The 17,321-nt window shown below is 42.4% G+C and overlaps 1 protein-coding gene across 1 annotated transcript; it reads left to right on the top strand.

Annotated features, from left to right (window-relative positions):
- The first annotated feature begins 469 nt into the window (after positions 1 to 469).
- Positions 470 to 14,223, top strand: LOC144503694 (ATP synthase F(0) complex subunit C3, mitochondrial-like). Its single transcript, XM_078228441.1, has 5 exons — positions 470 to 511; positions 674 to 753; positions 4,632 to 4,709; positions 9,355 to 9,557; positions 13,858 to 14,223. Exons 2-5 carry the CDS (start codon positions 715 to 717, stop codon positions 13,970 to 13,972), a joined length of 435 nt encoding a protein of 144 aa, XP_078084567.1. The 5' UTR covers positions 470 to 511; positions 674 to 714; the 3' UTR covers positions 13,973 to 14,223.
- The last annotated feature ends 3,098 nt before the right edge of the window (positions 14,224 to 17,321 follow it).

The following is a 17,321-nucleotide window of genomic DNA, read 5'->3' as shown; positions in this document are numbered from 1 at the left end:
ATGGGCCGAGTGGCCTAATTCTACTCCTATGTCTTATGGTTAGGCTGAGGATGGGTTCAGCTGAGCTGAGGACGAGGCCAGGGTTGATCTGAGGCCGGTTTGGGCTGAGGCTGCTTCTGGTTGGGTTGGGTTGAGATTGATATGAGGCTGCTTTGAGCTGAGGCTGCTTCTGGTTGGGTTGAGTTGAGTTGAGGCTGCTTCTGGCTGGGTTGGGTTGAGATTGATATGAGGCTGCTTTGAGCTGAGGCTGCTCCTGGTTGGGTTGGGTTGAGTTGAGATTGATCTGTGGCTGCTTCTGGCTGGGCTGGGTTGGGTTGAGTTGAGTTGAGGCTGCTTCTGGCTGGGTTGGGTTGAGATTGATATGAGGCTGCTTTGAGCTGAGGCTGCTTCTGGCTGGGTTGGGTTGAGTTGAGGCTAGTTTGACCTTAGCCAGTGGCTCCGCATCCGGGCACTTTCCTCAATGCACTGACGCGCCTGCGCGACAGCCTGCACTGGGAGTTTTCTTTTGCCGGTAGGTGAAGCCGGGGCCGAGCGGAGTTAATGGGCACTGGGCTGACAGCACCGGGATAGCCGCTGGGGGGGAGGGGTTAATCGGTGCCGGTTTCTCTGACCTTTACAGCGGGGTTGTGCTGCAGAGTTTTCCACTCACTCGGTTTTGTCCTTTCCTCCGCAGGTCGGGAGCACTGTCTGGATTTGACCCTTTTCACCGCCGCCATGTTCACCGCCGCCAGACTGGTCCCGGCCGCAGCCGCGGTAAGTGACCGACAGGCAGGAGGTTGTGTCCCGCAGGATTGGGAATGACTCTCCCGTGTAGGAAGAGGTTCCCAATGGGACGCGTTGCCCTCTCTGCTAGGCCCGAGGATTCCTATTCCTCGGCTGTGATTTCTGTTGAAGGCTCGATGCTGGTTTGAGTGATTAATACTGGGAGGGGTGGAGGCAGGCGGGCGGGCGGGGTGTTTATTGTGGCAGATACACTGAGATTGTGTCCTTGGGGATTGATTATATTTGGACAAATTAATTGTAAAATGTCTACCGTCGAGAAGGGATTGGCACTTGTGAAACTCCTGTATCTCATTTCCATAAAGCCTGTCACCTGAATTTATCTGTCCTTGCAAATGGTTCACAAAAGTCGGGTAAATTTTAAATTGTTTCTGAAATATTGATCAATTATAAAAGCCCTGGACGCTTGGGCACGTCTGGAATTCAGAGACATTTGATTGGAGTTTGCCCTTCTTCAACTTTGGTCACAGGAAGTTGTGCAATGAATGTTAGTTCAATGTGACTGATCGTTGTAGTGGTGGACACTTGCAGTTGGGAATGTGTGCTGAAATACAGCACTGAGTGGAATCTTGTGCCCAACCGTGTTGAATTCAATGGTTGGGGGAGTTTTATTATGATGTGGAGATGCCGGCGTTGGACTGGGGTAAACATAGTAAGAAGTTTAACAACACCAGGTTAAAGTCCAACAGGTTTATTTGTTTTGTTTCTTAAAGACTTGATTAGTTGTAAGTATTCGCATTCCAACCATTATTCATGTAAATTGAGTTTGTGTCTTTGTATGCTCTGTTTGTGAACAGAATTCCCACTCACCTGAAGAAGGGGCTAAGAGCTCCGAAAGCTTGTGTGGCTTTTGCTACCAAATAAACCTGTTGGACTTTAACCTGGTGGTGTTAAACTTCTTACGGAGTTTTATTAGGCAGGAGAGTGACAGGGCGTGTACCCTGCCACATTTCTGCCTCCATTCAGATTAAGCCTGTGGATGGACTTCCTACCCAGCCACAAAAGGACTTCATCCTGAATGAATTCAGTGGCAAATGTTGGCTCACCTCTATGGGGAGCATGGCAAGCAAATGGCTTGTATGCTCTGAGGGTGTTCCTCACACAGCAGCATTCAGTGTCTGATTAAGGGACCTGACATCAAGAGGGGGTCTGCTGAGAGTCACCCCATGCTGTTGCTGCTGAGTGCAGAAGAGTTGAGGCCTTTAGCCAGTAGCTCTCAGTCAGTGGGACTTAACGCCGCAGACCTTTAAAGTGCCCGAGTGGCATGTGATAGGGCAGGCCTCCTCTAAAAGAGGTGATGCAGAGGTTTCACAGACTTTCCAACCGGTGACCAAGACATTCTGTCACCTCCACAAGATTCAGCCCTTTATTTCAAACTAAAGGTGGTATGGAGGTGACTGGGATCTGACCCTCTAGAAGGAGAACTGGTAAGAGTCCCACACTACCTATTTTAGACAAGGTCACCTGTATTAAGTGCCACTTGGGAACTGAAATGGACAGCAGCAGGCTTTCCTGAGATCAAAACCTGGCTGAGATTTGCCTGCTGAGGCTTCCCATCTTTCCTGATGCTGGACTCCTTGTTCAAGCACGCCTCGTATGGGTTTGCTTGTTGTGCTTCCTATTTGGCGAGTCCTTCCCCACTCAGTTAATACTAGTGGGGTATACTGTGGTCCTATGTGGACAATAATTGTCCACTTAAGGGCCTCCACTGACAGTGGGATGGAAGGTCATCTACAGGCCTTTCCATCACACACAATTTGAGTCAGGAAAGTGGCAGGGTCCCCAACTGTCAACCTCCTCCCTGATTAAATGCCCGCCTACGACCAAAGTCCTGTACGGGGGAGGCAATTAAATTTCACCATAGGTCTGTACTTCATGGGATCATCTAACGGAACTGCCTGCACTATTATTCTGGCTACAGCCAATATACAGACTGCATTATTCTTTCTTTCTGTTTTTGCTTCTCCCTTCATCTATACCAACATAAAAGAAATCTAGGTAGTAGTTTTATTTTCTTATGCTATGCTTTCATGACTTGGAAAGTCAGTTTGGAACAAAACTGAATGATGTAGAACAGGAGGCTGCTTACCTCTTGTGTCTGTGCCAGCTCTTTGGTTTGAAAGGTAACCAATTCCACTCGCTGTAGACATGTATTTTTTTTCCACTTCATGTATTTAACTGGTTCTTTTGTTGTGGATTATTATTGATTCTGCTTCAATAAGCCTTTCGGACAATCCAGATCATCAAAACTCACTGCATTAAAAAATTCTCATCTCACTGCTGGTTCTTTCGACATTTACCTTAAATCTGTGTCCTTTGGCCACATCTGTGACCCTTTGACACGAGAAACAGCTTCATTTTCTTTACTCTATCCAAACCTTTGATTTTGATCACCTCTAATAGATTTCCCCTTAACTTCAGAACTGCGGATAACATTCCCATCTGTTCAAGACTCTACAGGTAACTGAAGTCCTACATTCTGGATACCATTCTAGTAAATCTCTGAACCCTCTCCAGGCTCAAGTGTCTTTTCTAAAATGTGGTGCCCAGAGTTGGCCACATTGGGAGCCTAATCGGTGATTTTTAAAGGTTTAGCATTTATTTCATTTTGTGCCCTGTGCCTATTTATAAAGCTCAGGATTATATTTATTTAACGGTCTTCTCAATTTGTATATATTTCTGTATATGATTCCCCCCAGTTGTCTCTACTCCCACAGCCCATTAAAGATGTATTTACTTTCCTCATTCTTCCTATCAAAAAATCTCTTCTCTGGGTTAAATCGCATCTGCCATTTTACCTGTCTGTGTCTTGAACTCTGTTACTGTCCTGTTCATGGGTATTGCATCATTTGAAAACTTTGCAATTATGCCCTGTATGCCCAACTTATTAATATATACCAACCCTTGGGGAAATAACACTATACGTACCTGCAGTTTGAAAAACCGTTGTTCACCACTACTCTCAGCATGAGTGGCACAGTGGTTAGCACTGCTGCCTCACAGCAAGGACTCGGTTTCGATTCCTGGCTTGGGACACTGTCTGTGTGGAGTCTGCATGTTCTCCCCATGCCAGTGTAGGTTTCCTCCAGGTGCTTTGGTTTCACAGTCTGAAAGACATGCTGATTAGGTGCATTGGCCATGCTAAATTCTCCCTCCGTGTACCCTCAGTGTACTAATTCTGCTCCAATGTCTTATGGTACCCGAATAGGCACCGGAGTGTGGCAACTAGGGGATTTTCACAGTAACTTCATTGCAGTGTTAATGTAAGCCCACTTGTGAGATTAAACTTCAAACTTTCTGTCTTAGTCAATTTCATATCCACATTGCCATTGTCCCATTAATTGTGTAGGCTTCAATTTTGCTAACAAGTCTTTAATGATACTTTATCAAATACCTTTTTAATTGTCCATATATACAATGTCAGCCACACTACCTTCATTAATCCTCTCTGTTACTTCAACAAATCTGTGCTGTCATTTATTAAGTCAGAGGTCTCCATGTGACAATTCATTTTCTGTCAGATTATTGTTTCTAAAAGTAAAAGTGTGCACTTTCCTCCAACTTCTATCGAGACTTCACTAAGCACTGCTCTGATAATGAGGAAAACAACTGCCTTGCTTTCTAGTTACTGTTCTTGAACTGACAATCTGTTCTCTAATTCTTATCTCCTTCCACAGCCTGAGAAAGTGTTGTGTTTGGATTTTCAGCTCGACAATGATGAGAAGCAGTGACGGAGTACTTGCATTCTACCAATATGCATTTTAGTGCTTTAAAAAAACCTGTTGCCTTGCAGGGTCACTTGGGGATTCTTGACGAAGGTGTTTAGATATGCGATTTCTTTTCTTAACTAGGTTCGCTATGGATCTGGAGCTCTATGCAGACCGCTTTCCACGTCAGTCATGTTCACACCAGAGGCTCGGTTTGGAAAAGTAGGTGAATGAACTTTGTTGCTTTTAAATGTATCACAACAGTTTTAAGTAACTTTCTTTAAAAAGTATATCCTTTCCCTTTATTACCTGCTTTCTATTTGGGTTGCTCATCTCTGTATCCATGAGATAGGATGCCAACTCCAAAGTATAGTATTTATTACCAGTGTTATCCAACCTACACGAGCTGTTAAGTATCCAAAAGTTACCCAAGTGTAGCAAACCGTTGTCTGAGGCTGTCAGACTGTTCGCAATCTTGACATCCTGTTTGACCCTGAACTGACCTTTCATTCCATATCTCTCTGCCACCAAGACTGCCTACTTCCATCTCTGTAACATCACCCATTTCTACCTTACCTTAGCTCATCTGCTAAAACTCTTATCCATGTCTTTGTTACCTCTAGAGTGGACTATTCCAATGCTTTCCACCTTTCAGCCTTTGTAAACTGGAGCTCATTCAAAACTCTGCTGTCTGTAACCTAACTCGTACCAAATTCCATTTACTGATTATGCCTGTGTTTGCTGAATAAATTGGTGCCAGGTCTGGCAACTCCTGGATTCTTAAAATTCTCATTCATGCTTTCAAATCTATCTATGATCTAGCCCCTCTCTATGTACTTCACTCCCTCCATCCTCTGAGATAGGGTGGCACAGTGGTTAGCACTGCTGCCTCACAGTGCCAGGGACCCGGTTTGATTCCCTGCTTTGGTCACTGTCTGTGCATAGTCTGCACGTTCTGCCTATGTCTGCGTCTGTTTCCTCAGGGTGCTCCGGTTTCCTCCCACTGTTTGAAAGATGTGCTAGTTAGGTGCATTGTTCATGCTTAAATTCTCAATGTATCCGAAGAGGCGCCAGTGTGGGGCGACTAGGGGATTCTCAATAATTTAATTGCAGTATTAATGTAAGCCTACTTATGACACTAATAAATAAACTTTATCTCTCTGTGCCTCTAATTCTGGCCTCTTACACATCCCCAGTTTTGATTGCTCCACCATTGGCAGTCATATCTTTAGTTACTGAGACCCAAAGCAATTACATTTTCCCCCTGAACTACTTGATCTCTCTATCTCCCTTCTCTAAGATACTCCTTTAAAAAGTATCTCCTTTTATCTTTGATCAAGGTTTTTGTCATTGTCCTAATATGTTGAGCTTTAAATCCCCCAAAACATGCTATTTCTTTAGTCCTGCAATACTAGTTAACATGAAAGAACATTTTAATACTCTGGAATACAAATATTTGTTTAGTGTCCCAATATTTAATGTTCTGAAACAGTTGTTCATTGGTTTAGTCCAGTTCTGATGACCTGTACCCCCAATTAAATTTGGTTCAGTTTTTGAATTTGTGAACAAGAATTAAATTTGAAAAACACATTGTTGGAGAATGTGTGAAATAACAGTGGTAGGCAGAAAGTAATAACGAAACCAGCTGATAGGTTATATCATTACCTGGAGAGCAAATGATACACACTGGTATTAGTGCTCAGGATTTTAATATTTATCAATAGCTCACTAAAAATATTGCACTTGCATGCACATATTATCCAAACTACTGAAAGGTTGACGGGGTAGGCAGGAATGTGAGATTGAGGTTAAAATCAGACCAGCCACAATTTACTTGAATGGTGAAGCAGGCTTGAGGGGCCTAGTGGTCTACTGCTGTTCTGAATTTGTATGTAATTTTTAATGCTAAGCTGCTTCAATTTAGCAAGAATGTTAAGGCCTTAGAAGGGATACTGAGGAGGTTTACCAAGATATTACTGGGAATGAGGGTCAACAACAACAATTTACATGGCAGCTTTGACATAATGAGGCACTTTGCAGGAGTATTATAAAACCAAGTGTGACACTGAGCCACAGAAGGAGATATTAGGTCAAATGATGAAAAGTTTGTTCAAAGAGGTGGGTTTTCTGCAGTGTCTTACACGAGGAAAGGGAGGTAGAGAGGCAAAGAAGTGGAGGGATGCCATTCACAAACTTGGAGCCTATGCAACTGAAAGCACACACTCAATGATGTGGCAAAATTGGGAAAGCACAAGAGACCAGAATTAGATGAATGTAGATGTCTTGTGAGGCTAGTGGAGAATAGAGATGGGGGAGCAAGCACATGGAAGGATTTGAAAACTAGGATGAGAATTTTAAAATGGAGGTATTGGCTGCTGAGGAGCCATTGTAGGTCAGCAAGCCCAGGGATGATGGGGAAACAGAACCTGCTATGAATTAAGACATGGGCAGCAGAGTTTTGGATGACCTTAAGTTTATGGGGGGGTAGTATGTAGGAGGCCAACCAGAAATGTAATGGAATAGTCAAGTCTAGAGGTAACAAAGGCCTGAATGAGATTTTTAACAGCAGAAGTGAGACGGGCAAAGTCAGGCAGTGTTAAGGATGTGAAAATAGGTGGTCGGCACCGGGAAGCTCATCTTCAGATCATATGTGACGTCAAGATTGTGTACCAATTGGTTTCATTCTAAATTATTGCCAGTGAGAGGGATGGAATCAGTAGGTAGGGAACAGAGTTGGGACCTAAAACAATGGCTTCAGTCTTTCCAGTATTTAATTGGAAGAAATTTCTGCACATTTAGTACTGAATGTCAGATAAGCAGTCTGATAATTTAGCAACAGGTGTGGTGATGTACACTGATGACACTCAGTTCTACATGTGAAAAGTAAGTCTGTACTTTTGGATGATGTTGCTGAGGGGCAGAATGTACTTGAGAAATGTAAAGGGGGCCAAGGGTAGATCCTTGGGATACACAAGGTAATGGTGCAGGATCAGGAAGAGAAGCCATTAACAATTAGGTAGATAAGAATTAAATTAGAACTTCAGTGATGTGGGAAGATTGGGAAAACTGGAATTGTTCTCGAAATTAAGGGGAAACTTAATAGAGGTATTCAAAATTACAGAGCAAGTGGGGAGAAACTGTTTGGTTTGGCAAGTGGGATGTCAGAGATCATACGTTTAAAATAATTGTCAAAAAAAATTGGAGGAAACTATTTTTTTGTCCAAAAAGAGTTGTTAAGATCAGGATGCTCTGGTGGAAGGTTGGTGGAATCTGAGTCCATGTGAACTTTCAAAAGGTTATTGGGCGTGCACTTGAACAGGACTAACTTGCAGGACTATGGTGGAAAATGGGATGCGGGACTAAATTGAATAGCACTTTTGATGAGCCGAAAGTTAGGACTGATTCCTTTGCTGCAAGATTCTTTCACTGTAATTTACATAATAGATGGGGATAGGAAAAAACTAGGGAAAGGAATCCTATCTCTTGTAAAGGAGGGGGGGGGGGGGGCGGAAATGTTGAGGACAGGCTTGGATTGCTATTCCAGGGAAAGTGGAGGAAGGAGCTGAGGTGGATGAATTAATGATTTCTATTGTGATGACGCAAAAAGTCAATAAGCTTCTCTCGTTTATAAGAGGTGAGGCTGGAAAGGCATCTGGGCTATCACTGTTCACCAGACTGCTGGTGCTGTTGACAGGATAGAAAAGACCATTTGAGACTGATGAATCCGCTAGATCCTGCAATGGATGGTTAAGGTAGTTGTGCACCAGATGCGCTCAGGCTTGCATCCCTTGGATTTGAGGGAGTGCAGTATTAGAGGGAATGACCCGAATCAGACAAGGATACCTGTACCAAAGTTGGAAGTGACAAAATGGTTGAGCCTGTCATCTCCCAAAAGCTTCTTTCCTCGTTACTGGTTTCCTGACAGTAAAAGAAACAGCTTCTTTTAAAATGATTATAGCACTTAAACTCCAGCCTGCAGTGCTGGGAAATTACCGCAGAAGGAGGAGCTCACTTAGCAGGGCAGGTGTAGCATGGGGAAGAAGGGAGGTTTGACAGGTGATCAACATGTGCCCACAGTGTGGTTGTGCAAGTAGGACATTGGCCAGCTCAAGAAAAATGACAGAGGCAGATGTAAAACATGGAGAACAAAGATAGAGACATGCTGAGGTAACGGGCATGGCAAATGTTGCATGCCATCTATAAAGAGACTATTCAATCTGTAATGACAGGCAAGTGGTAACAGGAGGGGGGGGTGGGGTGGGGAGGAATTCATTCACCTAGCGCACAAAATTGACAAGTCTGCATAGCACCACGAGAAGTGGTGCAAGGTGAACAAATTTCACCCGCAGATGTTTCCTGTTATAAATGTTCCTCAAACATCAAGTGTAATAAGAATAAAGTACAGCACAGGAACAGGTCCTTTAGCCCTCCAAACCTGTGTCGATCATGATGTCCTAACTAAACTTTTTTTAAAAATCTGCCTGTACTCGGTCTGTATCCCTCCATTCCCTCCCTGTTCATGTACCCATCCAGATACCTCTTAAATGTTGCTAATGTACCTGCTTCCACCACTTCCTCTGGCAGCGCGTTCCAGGCATCCACCACTCTGAGGAAAAACTTCCCCCGCATGCCTCCTTTAAACTTCCCCCTCTCACCTTGAACATGTGCTCCCTCGTAATTGAGACTTCCATCCTAGGAAAAAGCTTTTTGACTATCCATCCTGTCTATGCCCCTCAATTTTGTACACCTCTATCAGATTTCCCCTTAGCCTCCACTGCTGGCAGCAAGTGCATACCACAAGTTTTAAAGTATTTATTATAAGGAAAACATCGCCTTTTGTAAATCCCTGTTTCTGAATTAATTCTAGGGAAACTCAACACTTTCAAGAAGGATCCAGGGCAAGAATTCATTTATTCAAGAAGTGCTCAGAGAATTCCAGACAAGCGCTACAAGGCCGGATATTGACACTGCTGCAAAGTTTATTGGTGCTGGAGCTGCCACAGTCGGAGTGGCAGGTTCTGGGGCTGGAATTGGAACAGTTTTTGGTAGTCTTATTATTGGCTACGCCAGGTAATCTTAACAAAGGGCTCAGCCTACTCAGAAAATTTTCATGAAAATAGCCTGCACTGTAATTGGGCATTCGTGCACACTGCCAAAGTGGTTATGTTGTAGAAAATCACCCATTACCTATTTTTTCATTTATTCCTGAAGGTGTTGCCTTTGCTAGGGTATAGTAGACTACAAGAGGCATTACAGCTGATCCTTTCATCAACAAAATTTGACACATGCATTTGTAATAGAAGCTGCTGGATGATTGTGATTTCCCAATTGGAATCATCTTCAAAATATATTATCAAATACTCTATTTCTTTCGCTGTTAAACTCATCTTCTTGCACTGATTCTTAGAATCCTTCCCTCCCAGAACCTCAAAACTATAGTAGCCTTCTTCTCCCTTTCCTCTGAAAATTTCAGATGGGTAGCACCCAATTGCTACTAGTTAATTTACCTAGTCTTCTTTCTTAGTCATAGTGATCGTGGATTACGTGGCTATCATTGAATCCAGGAAAAAGTGCTGCTATGTCAGACAGGAAAGAAAGAAACTAAAAAAATAGAAATTGAAGATACTGAAAGCAATTTACAGCAGCTGAGGTAAAAAGAAACTACAGATTGGAACCTATCAATAAATTAAGTAATGTTGGAAATGATAAGACTAAAGTCATTTTCAGAAAGGTTGATTTCAGTTTAATGTATATTGGTTATGCATCCATCACTTTCTTCCACAACCACTCACTTTCTAAATTCTGTTGCCTCCTCGATATCTTTTTAAGAATGAGTGTGATGACTATAAAAAGAATGCACCATAATTTCTCCGCTGCTGACTATGAAAAATCAGACATCAATGTTTTACAAGTTCTCATGGCCAGTTTGAGAAATCAACTGTCTGATGACAGAATGATTGAAAAACTGTTTTTAGCATAGGAATGGACCAGGAGTTTCTGGATTAAGTAGTGAAGTCACCCAGAGGCTTGTGTTGGTATATCACTTTGAGTTTGATGGTTATGCCACTGTGAAAGCTATCCTGCTTTATACAAGTACACATTTTATGCCCCCTGCACTTCTGTTGTTTTGTTTCTTGGAAGTAAGTGCTAGACTGGTTTTAAATTGCTATGAATAGATTATTCAACCAAATCTGTTCTCTAAAACTTCTGAACAGTGATGTTTATAAATAAGGGCAATGAAATTTACCGCTTCCCAAAAATCTTTTCGTTTTTAAAACATTCTCTCCACTATATTATCCCCTCTTTTTTACATTGTAAATAATTGCTGTTGCCTCAAGCCATTGTGTTGTTCTTTTATCCATGTTCTCCATGTCAGTTGCTTCCCTTCCCCTTTTTCTGTTTTCTCCGTCTCTGCCACTCTCTACCAGCCATAACCCCCAGTGGCTCCATGTTCCCCTAATTATTTTACTCTGCCAACTCGGGCACTGATCTGACGAGGGGTCATCCAGACTCAAAACGTTAGTCCTATTCTTTCTCTACAGATGCTGTTAGACCTGTGATTTTCCAGCATTTTCTGTTTATGACTCATCCATGCTGAACAGCCCAAGACTTCTCTATTTCCATTTCTGGCATTGTTATCCACATCTTTTGTGGCACAAACTGCATATTATATCCCAGTAGTCATCCATAGCTTTGACATCTCTTCCAATGTGTATTACTTATCTGACCTGCTCCAATGTAATACATTTCTCCTCGCCTCCTATCATCATCCCATATCCTCAGCCCACAACCTTTTCTGTATCACCCTAATAAATTTTACATACATTCAGGAACAAGGCCTTTCCATCTGGTGTTTCACCCTGAAGGAGTGTATTAATATCCTGGGCCTGACCAAAAGGTGACTCACGATGAATCATATGAAGATTATTGCTCCTGCTTTTACATTCTACCATATCTCCAACTCGGATCATAGCGATGGCTTGCCACTGATCTCCAGGACCCACGTTGAATTATCTCTGACTCCTGTTCATATTCAAATATCATCTCCTCTGTCACTTATGCCACCTTTGCTGCAAAATCATCCTTATCAACTCCTCCAAATGCCTTGTGCAATGATTCTCCGTGATGTTTGCCCGCCATTATTCCATCTAACAACATCTTAGCATCTTTAATCTCCTACTTGCACTAGCTTTTACCCAACTTTCCTGACCTCCTTCCCTCAGTCTTTGCTCATGTTGACTTCCTTTACCCAAAAATGGATATTCTTTGATCGTATTGGGCTTCACGACCTCTGAATTATCTTGCTGCGAATGTCCTCTCCAATCTGTCCTTGTTTGCTTTCTTCTACACAGCTCCCCATCTTCCTTGTGGCCCTCCATTCTTGTATCCTTCCCCCAGGCCCAACTCCACATATACACATCCTACCCACTTGCCTTCATCCTGCTTGTCAAATATCTTTAAACTGAACAAGTTTATGACAGCAAAGAGGCGTGGCGTTCCCACCTTTGACTGAGTTGCCTTGAGCTGGGAGCACACAGCACTACATGGATCTAACTCAGCTTGAGTTGGCAAGGTGGGATCACCTGGATTTCCAGTCAAGTAATTTAAAGCAGAGTGCCACTCCATCGGATGATACGGCCTGGGGTCATGTGCCAAACAACATGCCTTACTGTCTGTTGCTAAATCTGGCTCGTGATGACACTGCTTCCTTTGTGACCAAACATTACTGGAGAATGGGAGTAAATCCTGCTACTTTTTCTCTTTAATCTCCTCTGAAACATTTAATGTGAGGAGTTGGACAATTTTATATCCAAAATCAGGGCAATCCACATAGCTGTCTGTCCTGTCTGCACCCTTTGGTATGTCCCGTTTCTTCTTTCTGCAGTCACTCAGAGGTCTGTGACCTGCCCCTTGATCCACTCCTGCTGCTGCTTGTCTACAAACCTGTTCATGTCCCCCAGTATTGACACTGCTCCTTCAGAACTTCTGATAATCCCCCCACCCTTCATCAAAAAGGTCACTCTCAATTCATTTATTTTCTGGGTTAACACTATTTCTAATCTTTTGTTTTCTGTTGTTTCCTTGTTTTACCGCAGCTTGTACTTTTTCTCAGCCCTTAATTGTTTTCAGTGCTATCAATGACCCTATTCTGCTCCATCGCCTTTCTTCTATAGCCCACCTCCGTTACTGCTTTCTCATGGTTCCAATCTAATATTATGTAACAAAGATACAAAATCTCTAATGATTTCTCCTCCTGTGCCAATAAAATAATTTCTGAAATTCTAGGGTGTATTCTTTGTGCTCCTCCATTTGCATGCTACCCCTCTGCATCATCATCCAAACCTAAAGCCAGTGTCCATATGTATTCACTGCTACCTGCTTGATCATTGTCTGCAAGAATTGTTTTTTTTCTATTTTAAAGCTGCATTCATCCCTGTTCTTCAGCTTCCATCCGTAACTCCATATGCCTCTGGACTAGACTCTACCAACTATCAGTTGCCAGGTTTCAGTTACCACATCCCCATCCTCAAGAGTTCCCTCCCTAAAATCCTCTGTGTGGCCTCCTCCCTGCTTTCAAATGTCTTTTTTAAATACCTTTTCTTTGACCCTGTTTTTGATGTCCCACTTCATTTTTCCTTTCTTCCCCCTCAGACTCAATAACCATATTTTTCTTCCCTCATGTTGTTTTGTAGAGGAAAATGCTACAATATTGTAAACTTTGAAATAGTTTGTGCACCAGATTTACATCTCACGTTTCAGTGAAACCTATTCCATCGATTGACTTCAAATTCTTAAGTAATGGTATAGTTTTGCATGTAACTTCCTAGAAATGTTTTATTTTATGGTATTTAAATCATTTTTAAAGATGCATTGTGTTTTCTGTACTATTAAGAAATTCAAGATTTGCTTCCTTTCCAGACCGTCCATAATTATTAGTACACCCACTTGAATACAAAGGTATATTTTATAATTTAAGCAAAAAGGATTACTGCCTTAATTTATATAGAATATAGTAGTTTGCTTTTGGGGATAATCTAATAGAAAACTGCAGTTTGTCTCCTTTTTTGAGGTGTATCGTTTCCATTCTTCATGCAATATTCCTAAACCAAGAAGCTTATGCGACTGTTTTGTGGCAATTTGCAAGAGCAGCTTGAGGTTCCGATGAAATATCTGAATTTGGGGGCAATCTTGATCTGGACCTTTTGTGAAAACACATCCTATCACCTTTTGTGTAGTAGATTTTAATGCCATGATCACATGCAGCCAATAGTACATAAAGAATAGCTTTACTTTCCAGTTGAGTGCTAATTTGAGACTTCCAGATACAAGGTTACAGTTTAGAATTTAATGATGCTTTGTTTTCTTGTAGAAATCCTTCTCTGAAGCAGCAGTTATTCTCGTATGCTATCCTTGGATTTGCTCTGTCTGAAGCGATGGGACTCTTCTGTTTAATGGTTGCTTTCCTGATTTTGTTTGCGATGTAAAATTTGATGAATAGCCTAATCAAGTACAAATGTAATTAGTATTTCACCTTGGCTCCCACAAATATTTACGTTGGTATCATGGAAATGTACATTTCCAAAGTGTTGTCAAACGTTCCAATAAATCCTAATACAAATAATAATGTGTGATTATTTTAAGCTATACTCTTTGCAGTTTACTAAATATACTGGTTACTATGGTCTGTATTGATGTAGCTGTGTAAAATAAATAAATAAAAATTATTTGAAGTAAATTGAGGATTGTCTGTACAATCTAGAGTTAATATGGATTCAAAAAGGAAAGATCCGCCCGACCATCCTTTATTTTTGACTGAGATCAATCCCAGGTTGACTGTGTCGTATACCTAGACATACAAAAAGCATTTGATGCAGGTCTACATAAAAAGGCTATTTAAGATTTATCCTGAATCTGTACAAAGTTTGAGAACAAATAAGAAATTGAGAAGGCTAGAAAATTATGGTTATATTTTAGTGGAGTTTTAGGAATGCTGAATGGGATGCCCAGGGATTGGTGTTGAGACCACTATTTGTAATGTTCATCAATGTCTTAGATTTAAAAGTTCAGTGCAAATGTGTAAAATGGAGTGGGGCAGTTGATAATGATGCATCAGGAAATACAACGATTTGAACAAATATGTAAGTGGGCACAACGGTGGCAGATTACGTTTAATACAAAAATGCATGTAGGAAGACACATGGATGATAGTCCATTGATAGTGTTGAAATAGCTACAATAGAGGTTGAGCAAGACTCTTTAGTGAAGCCAATAGTATAAAACTCCTCGAGGGCTGGATACCTAAAACAGAAAATTCAGGAATTATTAAGGAAGTCGGACAGCATCCAGAGAAAGACAAAGGGAGCTTGTTTCGGATCAGCATGGTGGCACAGTGATTAACGCTGCTGCATCACAGCGCCAAGGACCCAGGTTCAATTTCTGGCTTGGGTCAGTGTGTGGAGTCTGCACTTTCTCCATATGTCTGTGTGGGTTTCATCTAGGTGCTCTGATTTTCTCCCACAATCTGCAAGACATGCTGGTTAGATGCATTGGCCATGCTAAATTCTCCCTCAGTGTATCCAAACAGGCACCGGAGTGTGGTGACTAGGGGATTTTCATAGTAACTTCATTGCAGTGTTAATGTAAGCCTACTTGTGACAAAAATAAGATGTCTATTTTTTGGACATTTGGAGGACATGGAGGGGTTTAAAATTTAACCCTATTCCTACCGAGCTGCTGGACACAACTTGAATCTCCAAGCTAGTTGATATTTTAAATTGTTTCCTCTACTTGTCCCTCCCTTGCAAACCTGTTATTACTTCAAAATACATTCACAAACTCTGTGGGGAAGGAATTCATTGGTGTAGTGCTATTCCACAGACCTGTGTTGTTTGCTGTAGAAGATAGTGCTGCTGTTCGCTACCTCTGTAGCATTCTTCAATTAAAGTACTGCAATCAGGTAGTGGCATTGCTTTCTCCTATAAAATTGATACAAGTCTGTGGTGCTGGTAGAAGCAATATGAATAAACTTATCCTTGCAAACTACAACCCCTCTGAAGTCCTTGAACGTGTTGTTGACTCCCAAATCCTTCCCAGAACTCCATGTTTAAACCCCTTCATTTTTCTGCCTTGCCACAATGTTGAAATGGTCCTCAAAGTCACAAAACATCCTAAAGGACTGTGACCCTAGTGCACTGTCCCTCCCTATCTTCTAAACCTCTACTTTAAATTTCTCCTGTGTTGTCAGCTGAGTGCAACTGACTGGTTTCATTTTTTTTATACTGTTGTAGCCCAAGAACTTTAAAAAATATATTTCATGGGATGGGACTCTTATTGGCTAGGCCAGCATTTGTTGCACATCCCTAATTGTCCTTGAGAAGGTGGCAGTGAGGCATCATCTTGAACCACTGCAGTCCAACTCCAGTAAGTATGCCATTGGGAATTTTATTTTTTTACCCTGTGACAGTGAAGGAGCAATGATATAGTTCCAAGTCAGATTGGTGTGAGGCTTGGAGGGGAACTTGCAGGTGTTAATGTTCCCACACATCTGCTGCCCTTATCCTAGGTGGTAATGTTGCAGGTTGGAACGTGCTGTTGAAGGAAGCTTGACGAGCTGCTGCAGTGCATCTTGTACAGAATACACATTGCTGCCACCAAGCACCAATGGTGGAGGGAATGAACGTTAAGGGTGGTGAATGGGATATGAATCAAAGGACCGACTATTTTGGCCTGGATGATGATGAGCTTTGAGTGCTGTTGAAGCTGTATTTGGTGGAGAGTTCCACTACATGTCTGCCTTGTCATAGAACTTTGCAATACAGAAAGAGACCCTTTGGCCCAACTTGTCTGCACCAGTCATCAAGCACCTATCTTTTCTTATCCCATTTTCCAGCACTTAATCTGTAGCCTCGTATGCTATGGTCTTTTTATCTAAATGCTGCTTACACATGAGGATTCCAGCATCTACCACCTTATCTGCAGTGGGTTCTAGACTAAGTCAGACCGTAGGCAGCTAGGAGGTGAGATACCACAGAATTCTTAGCCTCTGATCTTTTGTAGTGATAGTGGGGGATTCACTGACGATAATGCCATTGAATGTCAAGGGGTGATGGTTAGAATCTCCCTTGTCAGAGATGATCGGGGCGGCACGGTAGCACAGTGGTGAGCACTGCTGCTTCACAGCTCCAGGGTCCCGGGTTCGATGCTCGGGTCACTGTCTGTGTGGAGTTTGCACATTCTCCCCGTGTCTGCGTGGGTTTCCTCCGGGTGCTCCGGTTTCCTCCCACAGTCCAAAGATGTGTGGGTTAGGTTGATTGGCCAGGTTAAAAAAAAAAATTGCCCCTTAGCGTCCTGGGATGTGTAGGTTCGAGGGATTAGCGGGTAAAATATGTGGGGGTAGGGCCTGGGTGGGATTGTGGTCGGTGCGGACTCGATGGGCCGAATGGCCTCCTTCTGCACTGTAGGGTTTCTATGATGATTCTTTCTTTCTATGATTGCCCGGCACTTGTGTAGTATGAATATTACTCGCCAACTTAGCTCAAGCCAGAACATTGTCCTGGTCTTGATGCATATGAACACTTCAGTATCATGAATGGTGCTGAACACTGCAGTGAACATCCCCACTTCTAACCTTATTAGAGAGGGATGGTCACTAATGAAGCAACTGAAGATGGTTGAGCCAAGACACCAACCTGAGAAACTCCTACAGCCATGTTCTGTGGCTAAGATGATTGGCCTCCAACTACCACAACCACCTTCCTTTGTATGAGGGATGACTCCAGCTGGAGGAGACTATTCCCTGATTTCCATCGACTTAAATTTTGCAAAGGCACCTTG

The sequence above is a fragment of the Mustelus asterias genome, chromosome 14 (genome assembly GCF_964213995.1).
Source record: "Mustelus asterias chromosome 14, sMusAst1.hap1.1, whole genome shotgun sequence".
NCBI lineage: Eukaryota > Metazoa > Chordata > Chondrichthyes > Carcharhiniformes > Triakidae > Mustelus > Mustelus asterias.
The sequence above is the reverse complement of the archived record's forward strand: the minus strand, read 5'-3'. Positions and strand labels throughout refer to the sequence as shown.